Genomic DNA, 17077 nt, shown 5'->3' with positions numbered 1-17077 from the left:
CTGTAAGCTTGGGATGTTTCCCGACGGTGTGCTCTTTAATGGATAATACTTTTTTATAGCAATGGGGGACGGTCTATAAGTGTGGAGGAATCAAACTGACTAAATAGTAATAGTAAGTCAGAAAAAGCTTGAAAATTCCGTGTTATTAACTAGCGCAGTACCATAGCTCTCTTGTTTTATTCGGCCATGCTATAAATATCGATAAAATGAATGACAGCATAGTCTATGGCCCAAGCTGTGATTCTGCAGATGATATACAAGATACACATATATGGACATGAGGTCAGACTGTTAGCTCAGTACTTAAGTCAATATAATTCGGGACCACCGCTGACTACTGATTGAAGTAATTACTGTTTGTATGACGGGAGATATACCGCAAAATCTTCATTCTACATAATATAACCGATAATTATTGATAATAAAACAATATATTCAATACTCTTTGACGAATTATGTACTGCTAGTTGAAACGCTACTCGAATTCTTAATGAGATAATAAAATACATATAGTGCTGTTGTGGCGACAAATAGATATGATTTTATTTTAGAACAAACGTACGAAGGTCAAGACAGTGGACTCTAAAATTGTCGGATGCTCAATTACCCGTGGTTAGTTTCAGCGGGAAATAAAATAGCGTCCATTATTTTGGACGAATGTAATTAGAAAGTGACATTCTAAAAGATATGCCATCGATACGACTAACCCCCGTTAAACAAATAAATCTTAGCATTTCCTGCTTCCTAATCTCTTGATAAGTAGCCAAATGTAGCACATTCGGAACCTGTCTGATAGATAGTCGTTCTACTATGTGACACCTATGCACCATCCGACCAATAGGCTATTTAAACAACTTATTTGTCGGTTGTTACGATATGTTAGGTAGGATACGCAGCTGAACGCGTTCTATGATTTGTATTCGCTCGCAGTCCATAGTCAAAAATGACGACGATGAAGAATTAACATACTTATACATACAACATAAATTAAGACTATTTCTCAGACAGAATTCCTCTTACTACGATTCTCAAAACACCTTCGTTTTCTCCACTCTCATCAAAGACTTCATGCGAGCACACCGCACTAAAAGAGTACTCTTGACCTGGCCTGAAGAATCAAATAGCTTTGTACTCACGACGGCAATTCTCTTCACATGATGGTCAGGCAGCCTGGGTACATCGCCCCTGCTGAGGCTGTCTTCAAAGTCCGCAGGCATCAGCTCGATGTTCTCTCCGGACAGTTTCTCCCACAGCCACCTGTAGTCCTTCGACAGACTGTCTACGAAGGCCTCAAACACTTCGTTGTTACCATTCTGTACTATTGTCTCTATCAAGTATCTGGTCCGGTCTACTCGGTCCGTCTGCAATAGGTGATACGATTGATATTATAATCGGACGTCTTGGAAAAGATCGGTATATTTTGAGAGCGAAATGCTTGTGTTTATATCAAGAGAAAGAACAGATTCGGATAAAGTAAATAAGTAAAATGAGTTCATCTTTTAGCTGTCCATTATTGTAGGTACTTGAATTTTGAATTCGGAACTACGATGTGTTATATTTTTGGTTGGCTATGGTCATTCATGTATAAATATCACTATAGTCTACGGTTAACAACAGTAGGTACCTTGATTGTAAAACAAAGAATGCTTCAAAGTGTCTAAGTCTGATTGATGTTGCCAAGATGTTGTTTTGCTATCCTCAGTTACCAGTAGCTAAGAGTGACTGAGACATTTTTATTTTATAAGTAAAGTAAAAAGAAGAAGATAAACAGAGAGAAGGTTTTTTAGAAGTAAAGTGTAGAGGCTTAGGTATCAATACAGTGTTTTGATTTTACTTTTGCGCTTTTTAAATTCAACATTCTTAGATTCATATTTTTCACAATATTATGAACGAATTACTTGCCTATTCGATGTAGATAAGACATTTTTGTAACATAAGGACATGCATGACGTACATAATATTGATATGTGAATAATCCTGTTATTATCGGAAGTTGAATGACTGATGATTCACGAAACAAATTGCGACAAATGTACTGGCCTTTCAATTTTGTAAATATTACCTCTCTAGTGAGAATAAATTATTTTTAAATAGATGTGACAGGAAAACTTAAAATATGAGAATATTTACTTAGGTACCAGAGATAAATAAATAGTAGACAAAGTTTTGGGATTATTAACAGCAGCTAGGTCTGCACGGTAACCGAGCCGTGCGCGGCGCGAATTATATCGAGGGCTTCGACCAATGGTCGTAGGACGTCTGTCCACGTAGATAACATTAGCTGTGTTTGTTGGTTGAAACACTCGATACAATTCGCGCCGCTGCTGGCCGCATTCATATTTTTAACTTCTACTCCAGCAGAGAAATAAATATAAGACTTACCAGTGAAAATATGTGATCAAAGTCATCGTGTGTGATGGCGTTCTTGGTGTAGAGCTCGTCTAGTATGTAGGACACGTCTAGGTCCTGGATGATGTCGTGCTGATGTTGCAGCAGCAACATCCTGTACTTAACATCCATCGTGACGGGTTATCGCTCATCTGAAACAATATTAAGTTATTTAATAATTACATTATTTGGATGAATTACCATTCCACTGAAGCGGGGAGGAGCGGAGATGTGCAGGTATTAACCAATCACCGCGAGGGGGAGAGATAGAGCGTCTTCTACTCGTATGTCGCTCTCTGTCATGCTGTGATTTGTCGATTCCGTTCCTGTCTGCGCTTTTGTAGAAATTCTCATGGAAACCCACTCTTATTGTAAAAAAGCTGTGTACAAGTGAATGATTATTATGAAGGTGTTTACACAGTGCACTGATGTTACGGTTTGACGTGACTACTCGAATGGATGGATGACATTTATTAATTGGCCGGACAAACGGGATCCACTGAGAGGTATCTCCTGGATGACTCTATCGTGTGCAACTCAAGCAACGTCTTAATGACTAGAGAAATAGATTTGCAAGAGGAACGAGAGCTTTGAATCACATGTTCATCAACAAACAGAGGAGTTCCAACCGATTGAGACACGTCGATAGTCTCAGGTGAGTGGACTAACAGAGACAATTGTATAAGTTTTCCGATCATTGCATGTTGCAACGTATCGAAGCTAAAAGCTCCTCATTTTTCCTCATTCTCCTTCCCTTTTACACAAAATAAAAATTATGTTTTATGGTTCCGAAGACAATGATTGTGCTTAGAACTAGGTAGCTACCAACCTCTATTCTATCTGGTCTGAGCTATAATACAGTTAGCCGGTTAATGTCAATGTTGTATTATTTGTAACATGATTTTTTATTTAATGTAACTGTCCTTTAAAATAGGTAGGTATAAATAATGAAGCCATAAGGTAAGTTTGGTAAATCTCATTTCTTAGAAACAGAAACATTATTATTAAGTAAAAATAATTATGTGATGAGGTTTTTAATAATCACGCGATGTTACTGAATGAGAAACAGGTTTTTATGATATAAACAGGTTCGTAATAAAATAAAAATACACCTTGGTGTCTAGACGCGAATTTCGCTGGACCTTATCTTGTGACCTGCCTCAATGTCTTGCAAACACTGCTCTTTTAGTAATAACAATTTTACTTACAATAACATTTAAATACCACTGTGATTAATTCATTATATATTTTTCTCTTCTTTAACGAGTCACTAGATAATAATTGAAACGCGATGCGATATAAATAGAGTCGTGTAGAGCAACGTAAACACTTCAAAACTTCCGATGTTAAAACAAATTCAATTCGATCGTAATCGAGCACGGTCCGAATATAAACTATCAAATTAGCGAAAGTAAATAGACACAACCGTATCGTTTGAGATTGTTATTCAAACTGAGCTGGAGGTGAGGATATTTGACGACCTTGCCGATTAGTGCCACCTACATAACGCGATATGCAAACATCGAAACGGCAGAACAAATGTGTCGTTCGTTGACCGCTTGACTGTCAAGGCTACAATACGAGGAAATCAGTCATATCATGGAGGCTCTAAGATAACGTTACGTCATGAAATCGGCTCCGGAGCAGGGGCCCACGCAGCGTGGTGATAATGCAATATTAAGAGACATACGTATACACACGTGTACATACGTATGTAGACGAACTTTTAATCAAATGAGTCCTAATAATCAAAATCATCTTGTAGTTCACAGCTGAAAGTGGGGTTAAATTATCTATCTTGTCAATGAAAAGGGTGTATAACCCCGATGAGTTGGCTCGACCATTATAAATGGCGATACGGCTCACCACCTATCACGTTGGTCTGAAAGCTCGGTGAGGTTATGGGTAGTACTTAGTTCATCTTGCGATGGATGTACCTCTGACTACCCCACTTGGGATACAGCCGTGAGTTTATGTTATGTAACCACCACGATCAACAAGCAGGTTGACGATATGTATTAAAGGTGTCTTAGCTAGCTGACATTTCCCATTCTGCGGTTTTACCCTTAGTCATATCTTATTATGGGAAAAATCGGAGTGTTTATATTCAACTTGAAATTGCAAGTCACATAGAAATCCCATAATATATGACATTTCAAGACATCATAATGATCAAGTAAAATGGAAGCCGTCACACTTCTTAGTCATGTAATTGCTAAGATAAAGCGACTTTGGTAGGCAAGTAATTTTCATTGAATGAAAGTACCTTAGTAACTTAGGTACCTTTCAACGCATAGAAACAGTGCAAGGCCGTGAAATGCATGAGTCTTCTCGCATTCTATTAGGTATCTATGCCTGATTGATTCACTTGTTTAAAACATTCCTTGCAAATAGATCTGTATGATAAACTTGATGTTCAAACATCAAGTTGAGAACTAGGATTCCGTGCCAATTTTCACCCATATCGAGCCCGCGGTTCTCAACAACCCAAATTAAAGCTACATAAGGCAAACAATCAGATTTGCTTTCGTATTATGGTTGTATGTCTTTGTGTCATGATCAAACTTCATTGACGAAGAGCAAGGTCTTCTCGGATTTTTGCCGTTTTCAAATTAAGAACTGCCTAAATCAAAACAAAGTCTTACATTCGTTGGAAATTAGTTGCGTGATTAGAACAGTTTTAACGGATACCGAACGTAATTTCGAAACGTACTTACGACTACGTTGAACGTCAATTAACCAAAACCGATTTTAGTTCGTTCACGAATTACAGAGTATATAAATAACTTTGACACGATATCTTTTCACTTTTATTGCAAGCCGGATAATTTTTGAAACCGGTTAACGGTTAACTTTGTTGATGATTCATGTGGAATTTGAGTTCAATAGTTTAGATATAATCTGAGGTTTAGATGGCAATCATTGTCTCGAACATTATAAGGAAACTTTACCATACTATTATATTCGCAGATAGCGACTAGGTTCAGTGGATTGCTAGGTACCTACTTACATAAGGCTTATAAGTGTTGATTGGGTAACCTGTTACCATATCTACTTCTGCAGTGTGTCATATATATATGAACAAATAATGTCGCTGTAATTTTTTTTTGAGTTGAACCTTTGCCTATAATGGTTTTACGACTGTAACTAACTGTAGATATATCGTAATATAGTGGTTCCCAAAGTTGTCTGGGCTATGACCCACCTATTAGAAGTTTATAAACTCGGGACCTACCTGTAGGAAATTTAACCGTTACCAATATGAATAAAGTACTTATCAAATAACAAACAAAGTTCATTCCCGGCCGTTGGCTCGGCCGGTTGGTTGGTCGTTCTACAGGCAAGGCCCACTCCGTATTCGCTCGTGACCCACCGGTGGGTCGTGCGTGATCCATAGTTTGGGAGGCCCTGTCCCAAAAAAATGGTTTGATGACACATAAAGCTATATTTATCATTAGGTAAAAAGGCATAGAATAGAAATATACTAATATACTTCTCGACTGTACTGCTAAAATATTAATAAAACTACTGATAAAGTTATATCTTTATCAGTAGTTTTATTAATATTTTGAGAATAGGTATACCTATTCTCTCTCCTTTAGTCTCATTGCCTATTCAATAAGATAATCACACATTATTACGAATAAAGCTACCTACGAGCTACAGTGCGGTCATTTGTATATGTCGCAGTTTTGTTGTTAAAAATACTACAAGGAAAATGTTAATAAGCATTGATCGCAGACTACACCGTTACATTGATACATTGGGTAATTCGTATAAAGGTCTTGGTCGCATGCTTTTGTTTTTTTTTCAAAACACTTTTGCCATGTTAAAGGTTTCAAAGCAGCTGCACTTTTTTAAGCGATTTACCTAGCTCTTAAATTAATTAGTAAGGTGATAAAGATAAAGGTCGCATTAAATAATGTTTCGAGTTGTTGACAAAACAAATCGTTACTATAATAACTATGTTAGTGGATCATTTCAAGTGCTTCCACAGGAAATAATTTAATACCAATTATGCCCTTATCAGTTCTGAGTCATTGTTGCTTCAATGCAATTCCTTATCTAGGTAAAGTAATGATTTCCCATATACATAAATATATATATGAAAGACGACTGAGACTTTTTTACCGTGCATTCACAAACAAAGACAAATTATTTTAAGCATGTATTCTCAATAGCTAGTAATGAGTCTATTTGTAAACTACTTCTACTAGTTCAAATTATCTAAGAAAAACGTACCGTCCCGTCATCGTAACCATAACCATATAATAAAGAATTATACTAAATAAATTCTACAGGGTATATCGTAAATGTCGTAAGGCTGCTAACGAATACAGTGTACCTACAAAAAAAGGAATTTGATATTTTCACTTAAGTCCTAAAAAATACCTATAGCGAAAGTTAGAACTATAAAAAGCATAATTCATTCGGTCGCTAAATAAACACCAGTTAAGTTACTAGATATTCAAAGCGCCTCACTCACGGCTACATCCCAATTTGGGTAGTCAGAGGTACATCCTAAGATGAAGTAAGTACCCACACTTCAACGAGCTTTTTGTTAGACCAACGTGATAGATGGTAAGCCGTATCGCCGTCTATAATGGTCGAGCCAACTGTGTTAGCGGACACAATACATAATAAATTAAATTCCTAAGTAAAGGTGTCGGATTTCTCAAAATAATTACGGATGTCTTCACTTGTGCGCCTAATGCATGAATCACACACCTACAAACCTGGTTTGAAGGATAAACGGTGCACCTTGACCAATTTTTTCAAATACCTATTTAAGCATTTTTCCTCCAACGCCCCATACTAGGGAAAAAAGTAGGTAAAGAGGTTGTAATGCATTGGTGGCATTGATTAGGGAACTAAATCACTAATAAGAATGGAAGAGTTACTAGATTTACAAATAAACATTGTTTAAATATTATATTAAATAGAGCATCACTAATACTTAAATATAATGTTTCACAATGTTACAGTCTAGCCTACAAGCTAATAAACAATTTATTTTTAACTTACACTACTAGAAAATAAAGTAAAAATGGTATCCTATAGTTTTGTAGCTAGAGTTAGCGTTTTAATACGATGTAATGGGTCCTTTTACAGAAGAAAGTATACGATAATAAGAAGACGTATCCGACAGTTATGGCGTGACCGACTAGAAGCGCTCATAGAATTTTTCGAGGGGTTGCGCAGCCAGGATACGAGAAAAGGAAAGAAAGAAAGAAACATTTATTACTTCCGGACACCACAGACACACAGGTACATTACATTCAACACAGGACAGAAACCACACGGAAATCAATACACAGAAAAACTCAAAAAATCCAAAACAAAAAGAAAAACAAACCAGAATCAAAAAAAAGGGAAAAAGGAAAAGAAAAAAAAATGGGGAAAAGGGAGGTCTATGGACGGACAGACAGAAATGACGAATCTATAAGGGTTCCGTTTTTGCCATTTGGCTACGGAACCCTAAAAAATGCCTCAAGCTGGTTACAGAGGTCGAGGTAGACCTCGTAAAAGCTGGCGGGACGACGTCTGCGCTTAGGAATCAAGAGGTACAGCCCGGAGTACGCGCAAAGTCGAGAGAAGCTAGATAAGACAGGAGATAAAAATGGTCAAACAAAATTAATAGGAGAAAATAGGCGTGATCGTAAGAAAGTGTAAAATTGGTTTGTGTACAGTCATGAGAAATATAATGTACCCACTTTAGGACTCTGTCGCACTAACTTTATCTGACATTTAGTGAGACTTACAGTTCAATTTGTCAAAAAAGTTAATTTGACATGGTACCAAAGTGTATACATAGCTCGTGGAGTGTAGCTCGTGACCGTGGTGCACACGGAGAAGTACTCGTAGACGTGTTCAGAAAATCTTTCTCGCACGTACGTTCAGCGATTGTTTTGGCGTGGGTGTTTTGTCGTGAAAAAAATGCATTTTCTTTATACACTAGTGTTCAAAAGTCGTGTAAGTCGTATGGGATGTGGATACTGTGATGTACTAGACATTAAATCATTATGTAGAGATAGGACACCTATACGCGCCTATACAGTAGGCTCCTGCTGTTATCAGTAACAACGGAAGTTGCGGTTACTGTGGTGAATCTGTACCTATTCCCCAAATATGTTTAGAAATTGCGTCACTAATAAACTAGAGTACCTAACTAGTAACTTTAGTAGTTTTTAACCAACTTCAAAAACAAGGAGGTTATCAATTTGACCCGTATGTATGTAATATTGTTGGAATTGGATAATTTTCGAATAATGTTAGTCTATGTGGGCTTCTAAACATTTATAAGTGTATGTAGGTACCTATGTCTGTAATGTAAATGTGCACTAAGAAGAAGTTAATACATAATACCACATAAACACTTGCTTAGTTTGATGTCAGGAGTCCTAATTGAGTAGTTGAATGAATTTTACTTATCTTCTTAATTAAAAAAAAATTGTACTTGTTTTTTAATTTAAAATAAAAGTTGTTGTTTCTAGGAAAGGAGGACTAGTCACAACAAGAAATTTGCAATAACTAATTAGATGAAGAATCAGATAATCAAGAGTCGAGTATCAATGTAACATGACACCTGCATTTGGCTAATCAGCACAAAGTGGTCAGATGCATTGTTTTCAGAGAACATGTTATTACTTGTCACCTTGTTTTTCTATAGGCATTTCTACAATTGATAATGTCTCACAAACAAGTTTCCCTTTCTTGGGTTTTAGACAAAGGATTAAGGTGACTCACAGTTTTACCTGATACCATGATTATCTAATGTTTTTGTCATTGTTACATTTGTAAAGGAGGTTGTTACTTATTCCTAAAAGAGTAGGTAGTATTATTATAGAGTATTATTTTAACAATACCACAAGCAAGCAAGTTACAAGTTTTCGTTACAAGTTGTGACTTGTAAGTTGTTTTTAAAAACCAGTAGCATTGCATGAGTACCTACCGCAAAATGTGTTAGCTAGTAGTACACAGGCTGATTCTTCTAATATAATATATAAACAATTCACTTATTATTATTAGTATATACATATATATGTATAATATATTGCGTGGTCGAACATCTCATGTGCAAAAAAGTATTCAGCTTTTCAACATGTGTAGCCGAGAAAAAGTAGCAAATGTTTTTAATATCAGTATCAGCTTCAGGGAACCGGAAGAATTAACCTGACATGTATTGCATTTCATAACTATACTAGAGTCAGTAGCCGAGGTTTACCTTTAGTATCCTCAGGTTAATATAAGAAGCGGCTTACGCGATTTGGACTAGAATGTTAATTCGCAATACATCATAATTACATTCCAAATAAAGAATCAGTGTTTGTAACTAGTTTGATTTCAGAACTGTAATGTAAATTCATTGAAGCGTAAATTTTATTTGTTATTTTATATACAAAGCATATTCCTTTAAACTGGACCTGTCAAATCTTCAGTTTAGGTAAGCGGACCCTGTGAAAACGGGATACCACTATGGAGATGATGAAACATAATTGCTGTTTTGTTCTTATAATTATACTCAATGTATGTGAACCCAAACCATCTATGTAATAATTATCTACATTTGTCATCATAATCGTTACAAGTTTGATGTTATCAAAGAAATTATATATTGCTAAATTGTCCACAAGTTTCTGTGAGCATAACATAATTCTACTTGATCTTATGATCTTTGGTAAGTGCTCTTCAATTAAATATCATGTAAGAGCTAGTAAATGTAGTGCCGTTGTGATGAGAATTGTTAGAAGATAAATTTTACATTTAATACAGACTCATGCAACAAAATTATGTCCTATGAACAATATATTAGAATATATTTTATCTTATCAATGGATGGATGGGGACTGGATGTCTAAATACATTTATTAAAAATTTATTGACTACAGTCGTGATAATTTATTATTCATTACTGAATTGTAACATATTGTTCTCTGCCTCATATTTGAGGTTCGTCAAGGTAAATTAGTAAGTCACCACAAAAAAGTCCTTTGAGGGTTGTGGTCACAATTACAGTAGGTAGGTACTACCTTTACCTTTAGCGCTACTAGAAATAATAATAATAATAATAATAATAATAATCTTTATTGAACATAGGCTTACAATTTTACATTAATAAAAATATAGACAACTATAATAAGACCAATTACTCTAGATATGCGGCGGTCCCTGCACTAAGCTCAGCTTGTATCGCAGGGGCCAGAGTATGATTTCCTGTCAGGAAACAAGATGGCAATTTCTCAAATATTAAGGGATCTTCATGTTATGAGGTTATTGTACAAAGTTTACACAAAATGAGCAAAATTATATTATGCCAAGGGTCCTTGTTTGATGCTGTATGAAATCCAAAGCAAATCAGATCTGTTTTACATCTAAACCTTTCCTATCCAGCCCTTTGAGGGGTAATTCAATAAGTCTTTGTTAGTACGTGTACATTTCTATACATAAAAAGGGAATTCGCAAGCAGCAAACAACTAATTCGCGCAATGCATTTGTAGCAATATACGATGCATACTAACCGTCCACAAGTTTTGAATGAAAATACACTTACCCCTTTTGACAACCAATTTTGCTATGTAGCGGACATTTCTGTAGATAGCATTGACCCTATTATCACTAAAATTGTCATGAAAACTACAATGTTTTACTTACAATACTGGAAAAATAACTATCAGACTCAAAATAACAAAGCAAACAAACAACTGCATTCACTCACTCGTGCACACAACAAAGTGCATGTTTTATGTTTTCATTTTCGTCTATTGTTATTGCTAACGTCAAATACAACGTTCTTAGTGGCTGAATTTGACGAGTCGATTCTTCTGTGATTGGTGGAATTAAACGGGGACGTTGCTGTGGTGGTACTATAAAAACTCAGTTTTAGCTCACCAACTACTCATACTAACCGTATGAAGCTATCTCATTCTATCATTACGTACAATAACGAGTATTAAAAAGAGATACCACATAATTTTCGAGTGATAATCATTCGAGTTATACCGTTTGACAAGAGCTTGGCAGGCTTTACAGATAATAAATACAGAATTAATATGTCAAAGAAAACAAAGTAATAAAACGAAAAATGCGCGGGAAACGACGGAAATCAAAAGTTTCAAAATAGAAATAAGTATTTTAAAATAAAAGTTTTTGGCAGTGAATAGATATAATATATACTTTCTGTAGGGTTTTGTAAGCAATAAACAAAAAACATGATGTGAAGACAGTCGAATAATAAAAATAAATAAATTAACTCATTGCTGCTGTTATATTGTACATAGTGGGGTCGCGAATTTCACGATAATGATGCTTCGATAAGTACGGACGATTCTCGGTGTTTCTATGGGATGAGAGCAAGGACCAAGTCCTTGGATGAGAAATATATTTATGGAAGTTGTAATATTTTACTATGAGGCGCTCAAAGTTATGGGAATTAATTGCCTGAGTTAACTAGGAAACTAAAAAAAACATAGAATCGATTCGGCGACTAACTCAGGGTCCAGGTAACTTTCCTGAGAAATTCCTACTACTTAGTAAATACCTCTTCTGCGTCTCTGTATGGTTGCTTCTGGCTGTGCATAGGGTAGTTCCGACGTTGATGTACGGTAGTGAATGTTGGGTTGGTGAAAAGGTAAGAAACATTGAGAACAGGATAAATGAAGTGGAATTGAGAGTATTAAAAAGAGTATGAGTGGGGTAACTGAACGATAGAATAAGAAATAGTGTGATATGGGAATGTTGTGGTGTGAAAGATGATGTAACGACAAGAATTGGCAAATAAATGCGGTGCGGACCTGTAGAGAGATGTATGAAGAAAATATGTAAACTTACGAAACAGATTTGTGGTGCCAGTAGTAGAGTCGGAATATGAAGGCTCAGGCGAGCATACCACTGTCAAATCTAGGATGTCTTAAAGAATGGCCAGGTCAAGTTTGATTCTTCTTCTATCGTGTGGATTGTGAGGTGAATTACCTACTAGTAGTAGTGAATGTTGGGTTGGTGAAAAGGTAAGAAACATTGAGAACAGGATAAATGAAGTGGAATTGAGAGTATTAAAAAGAGTATGAGTGGGGTAACTGAACGATAGAATAAGAAATAGTGTGATATGGGAATGTTGTGGTGTGAAAGATGATGTAACGACAAGAATTGGCAAATAAATGCGGTGCGGACCTGTAGAGAGATGTATGAAGAAAATATGTAAACTTACGAAACAGATTTGTGGTGCCAGTAGTAGAGTCGGAATATGAAGGCTCAGGCGAGCATACCACTGTCAAATCTAGGATGTCTTAAAGAATGGCCAGGTCAAGTTTGATTCTTCTTCTATCGTGTGGATTGTGAGGTGAATTACCTACTAGCCCCATTAACCCTGGTGTCAGGGGTATTATATTGAGCCGCCATAGGCTCCTGACATGACTTATGTAACGACTACGTACTTACATCAGTAAGTAATAACCGGAACCAACGGCTTAATGTGCCTTCCAAAGCACCCCCGATGCCGACCCCGCCGGCGTGGTCGACGATTTCCCTCATTCAGCGCTTATCGCTATCGACCCACTAGGGTCGATTAATTCTTTCAAATATTTTTCCTCTCAGACGACGCCCTGAGCCGAGGTTCGCGCCCAACTGGGCACCCTCAGGCCTGTTGTCTTAAACGTTGTACCGGGTGAGAGCCTTCAGCGCTCCCCATTTGTCCGGCCAAGTAGTTAATGCCATCTGCGGCAAATCTACAATAAGTCACGTCAAAAAAAAAAAACTTCCAAAGCACGGATCGACGGTGATCTGCTTGTTATGTCCTAACCAAACTAAGGATCATAAAGTGATTTTTGTGATTTGTCCCCACCGGGATTCGACCACGGAGAAGAAAGTGGTGGAAGAAAAGAAAGTGGTGTGTCAGGATCCTATTAAGTGGAATTCAGTAGTCTCTGCCCATTCCAGTGGAACATAGGTGTGATCTCATGTAAGTATGTTGTTTATTGTATGAATGGTACATAATCCAAAAGGATCATCTTTTCTCGATAGGCGTACTTTCTTCAAATGCGCTCTGATGGATGACCCTTATTGAAAAAATAATCGAATTTTGATTTCGATTTGATACTCAACAGGCTCTAATAAGGCTAACCAATAAATTTGTGCCATTTTTTTACACTCGTTATCCGTAGTCCTCGTAAATAATAAAAATAATACTCTCCTTTTCGGACACCAACGTCTCCTCAGGTAGAGCAGATGCAAAACCACAAAAGCTTGCAACACAGTAAACATTCTATTCATTTGGCTTTCGTCTTTGATCGCGTGAATGGCGGTGTGTGGCTCAACTTTAGAGCTTTAATAAGATTTATTGTAACTGATCTTGTTTTGACATCCACAATGGCGGTCGCGGTAAACGACAGTCTTTGTGTGGTCTTAAGACGCATTGATAGCGGAAAGTCAAAAATTTTGTTTGCGATTACACACCTGGATGTGATGTGGAATAACTAAGTTTTTTTCTGCTACTTAGGCTTAAATATTGTTTATTTATTACTCTGTTGAATATATTTCTAGTCTATTCTTTATAGTTTTGATTCCACAACACGCTATGCGATAAATACCTACTACTTACTCAAATATATAAACAGTAAGAAAATTTAGATACGTAGATCCAGTATAAATACCTACTTCGACTAGGTTGTATACCGTCATAGTTAGGTAATTATATATTTTTTCCCAATTAACATATATTAAGTGTATACGTATATCTATATAAACTCGCGCCTATTTCCCACCGGGGTAAGCAGAGACATTGGAATTCTAATTGCTTCAACCCTTACATACCTCTCTTGCTTTCTTCACATTCATCAGTCGTTTTATACCCGGTGGTTCAGAGTATCTAGATCGTATTAAACTGTTTTTAAAGACATCCCCACACACATATCAGAGTAGCCAAAATAAGCAATAGCCAATTTTCAAATAATCGATGTCAAGCAATGACAAAGTTTAATCTGAGGTCTCTCGTCTACTAGAAATGTGGTGGTGGTGGTATGGTACGTGTGTGTGGTGTGGTAATGTGGAGGAAGCAAGAGAAGTGTGTCACGATCGAAGCAAATGGAATTCTATAGTCTCTGCTTACCCCGGTGGGAAATAGGCGTGAGTTTATGTATGTATGCCTACTAGAAAAAAGATCGATGAAAGAATGTATTCGGAGGACCATTAAAACTGGTGCTTACATGGCCAAGGTACTTAGCCAATGGGTCACAACAAACGTCTGATAGTAAGTGAAACGCGTGAGTTATGATAATGCACCCGGTGATACCCTGGAAGTGTCAGAAGGCTCCTTAGGGAATATAGGAGACAAACAAATACTTTCTAAATGAAGGAAAGAAACTTGAAGTTGGACTATTCAATTATTTTACTCTTTTTTTTTTATTTAGCCTTTAGGCATTTGAGTTCATTATTATCGGCAATATGGGTAATTAGAAATAAATGACTATAAGTAGGTATACCTACTTATATATTTAACAGTGTAGTGTATACGGGTACAGAACATAAAGACAAGTAGATAAACACACGGTCACACACACTGTTACTAGTTGATAAATGTAAATATTGTAATAAAAAAAAAGCTTAATGCACTTAAATAATAGACGGTTAAATACTTAGGTATATTTTTCTAAATGTAATTTCCAGGCATTTACCCTCAATTCATTCGACTCATTCTTTTTAAAAAAATATATCAATTTTTAGAACCATCGCGTTAATAAAACCTTAGCTATTTCTAAATTATTAAACTACTTTGTAAAGTTATATAACACTTTTCAGTAACCAAAAGGTGCATTTTATTAGTGGGTTCATCCACTGTGGTGTCTCCAAAAACATAAACATAAAGATGTCCACTAGCGTCTCTGAAAGGCGATTGTTGTTAAATTTAATGGCACATAAAATAAAATCTAACTGCTACACCCTTAATTATTAGGCCCTAATTTTCTATTGACTAATACGACTGGAATTTTCTAAACTAGCTGAGAAGTAAGTTAAACGACAATAGCTTATGAATATTCGTACTAATTTGTGAATATTATTATATCAGATTTAGGTAAGTGCAGTAAATCTCGTTATAACGTTAATTTACTGTTTTGTGTGCACAAATATTGAGCGTAAAAGCTCCTAGTGGTTTAGCAAGTAATGACTGCGAAATAGTTTGCTATTATATTTTAGTCAGGCAATTTAAAATCTTTTGGTTTGCCTCGTGAAGTGCGATAATAACAATAAGGAGAGGGTTTGAGTATAAACTTAGTGAATAAGTACGGTGGTTTTCGTACTTTGCCACCCTTCCGGTCTCATCGTGGTCCTTTTTAAGGTCCCAAAAATAATAAAAACTAAAAGCGTTGTAAGTATCGCTCTCTTCTCTTATAGGTACGTGTACCATTTGGGGGAATCACATTAAACTAATGGACATAGAAATAGCCGATTTCGGGGCAAATGTAACTATCGAATCGACCGAATGTATTGATGAGAGATTTCACACCGTTATTCTGTAGCGAACCGAATTGTCTGCGCCGCACGTGTTCCTATTGCTTACGAAATAGTACATTTTGATGAACAAACGAGTACTTTAACATAGTCAAGACGAAGTTAATCTGAGCTTTTTGATAGGTGTACTTTCTTTAAATCGTTCAAATTGGTCGGTATTCATAGTTAGAGTAGCAAACCTTCATTTTATTACAATTCACCTAGTGGTGTAATCATCTTGTAACCGTGTTTTTGGTAAAAGAAACATGGGTGCCTTCTTTTTCGATTTCTCTGAAGTACGAACCTATGTTTGAACATTTCAAAGTGCGAATATTACTTCTTAAGAAAATATAATTAGAATACGAAGTGGTAAAAACTGTGTAGGTAGGTGTAAGAGGATAGTACCTATGGTGACTGTATGTAAAATGATTATAGGTGAAGAATGTGTAGTGTAGGGATGTATTTGGGCTTGTATAATTGTGTAGTTTCTTAGGTCAAAGATAAATTATGAAATACTGATTACTAAAAAAGTTAAATGTGACAAGAATTTTAATAAACAAAAATGTGGTAATAAGTGTGCGACATTTTGTCACTTTGTTTTGTGTCGTCACAGGTTGCTTTTCCATACAAATTCTATAGTAATTTCGTGTTTTGAAGTTTAGTAAAAAGTAACTGATTTGACTAGTTGGAAACTACCCTATTGTATGTGTGCGAGTAGTGCATATAAGAAAATTAAGTGCCAAGAGTGGTGGCAAGAGATGCTACCATACGACGAATAAGTGGCGACTTACAAGTCTTGGGATCGAAGTAAGGAGCTGTAAATTACCCTTGTTCTTGCCTTGCATAACTCGGCACATTTATATTTTTTTAATAGATGCATCATAAAACTTTTTGACTTCATATCTTAAGCTACCTGCTGAGCGTAATTCGGTGAATTTCGGTGTAACAGAAACGCACAGACGAGGTAAACACGATGCTCGGCACACAACTCACGTCCGTGATTGGTCATTTCAGTATATCTCTGTTAGACGCTACAGGAATCCCGAATGAATTACGGGAATTGTTTATAGGCTCCAAACGCGGATTTTTGTTCGGTTTTTGTATGTAAAAACTGGCGGGTTTATGGTTTTTATGTAGTTAAGTTGTAGATGACATGGGTGGATCTCTGTCTGTAGTGGAACAGCTTAGTAAAGGTTGATTGTTTCGCGTG

General features: G+C 36.3%; 1 protein-coding gene across 7 annotated transcripts in view; it reads right to left on the bottom strand.

Annotated features, from left to right (window-relative positions):
- The window catches only part of LOC126371179 (uncharacterized), a 729644-nt gene that overhangs the window by 16645 nt on the left and 695922 nt on the right, over positions 1-17077 (bottom strand). For 4 of the 7 annotated variants that reach the window (XM_050016416.1, XM_050016417.1, XM_050016418.1 and 1 more), the window contains 2 exons: positions 2383-2540; positions 1137-1361 (listed from right to left, as the gene is read on the bottom strand). In XM_050016416.1, the coding sequence (XP_049872373.1) occupies positions 1137-1361; positions 2383-2520 (363 nt within the window). In that variant the 5' untranslated portion in view covers positions 2521-2540. The other 3 variants (XM_050016414.1, XM_050016419.1, XM_050016420.1) reach the window with 3 other exon arrangements.

This window comes from Pectinophora gossypiella, chromosome 12, assembly GCF_024362695.1.
Source record: "Pectinophora gossypiella chromosome 12, ilPecGoss1.1, whole genome shotgun sequence".
In the NCBI taxonomy this organism is placed as follows: domain Eukaryota; kingdom Metazoa; phylum Arthropoda; class Insecta; order Lepidoptera; family Gelechiidae; genus Pectinophora; species Pectinophora gossypiella.
Note: the sequence above shows the minus strand (reverse complement) of the source record. Positions and strands in the feature narration are given on the sequence as shown.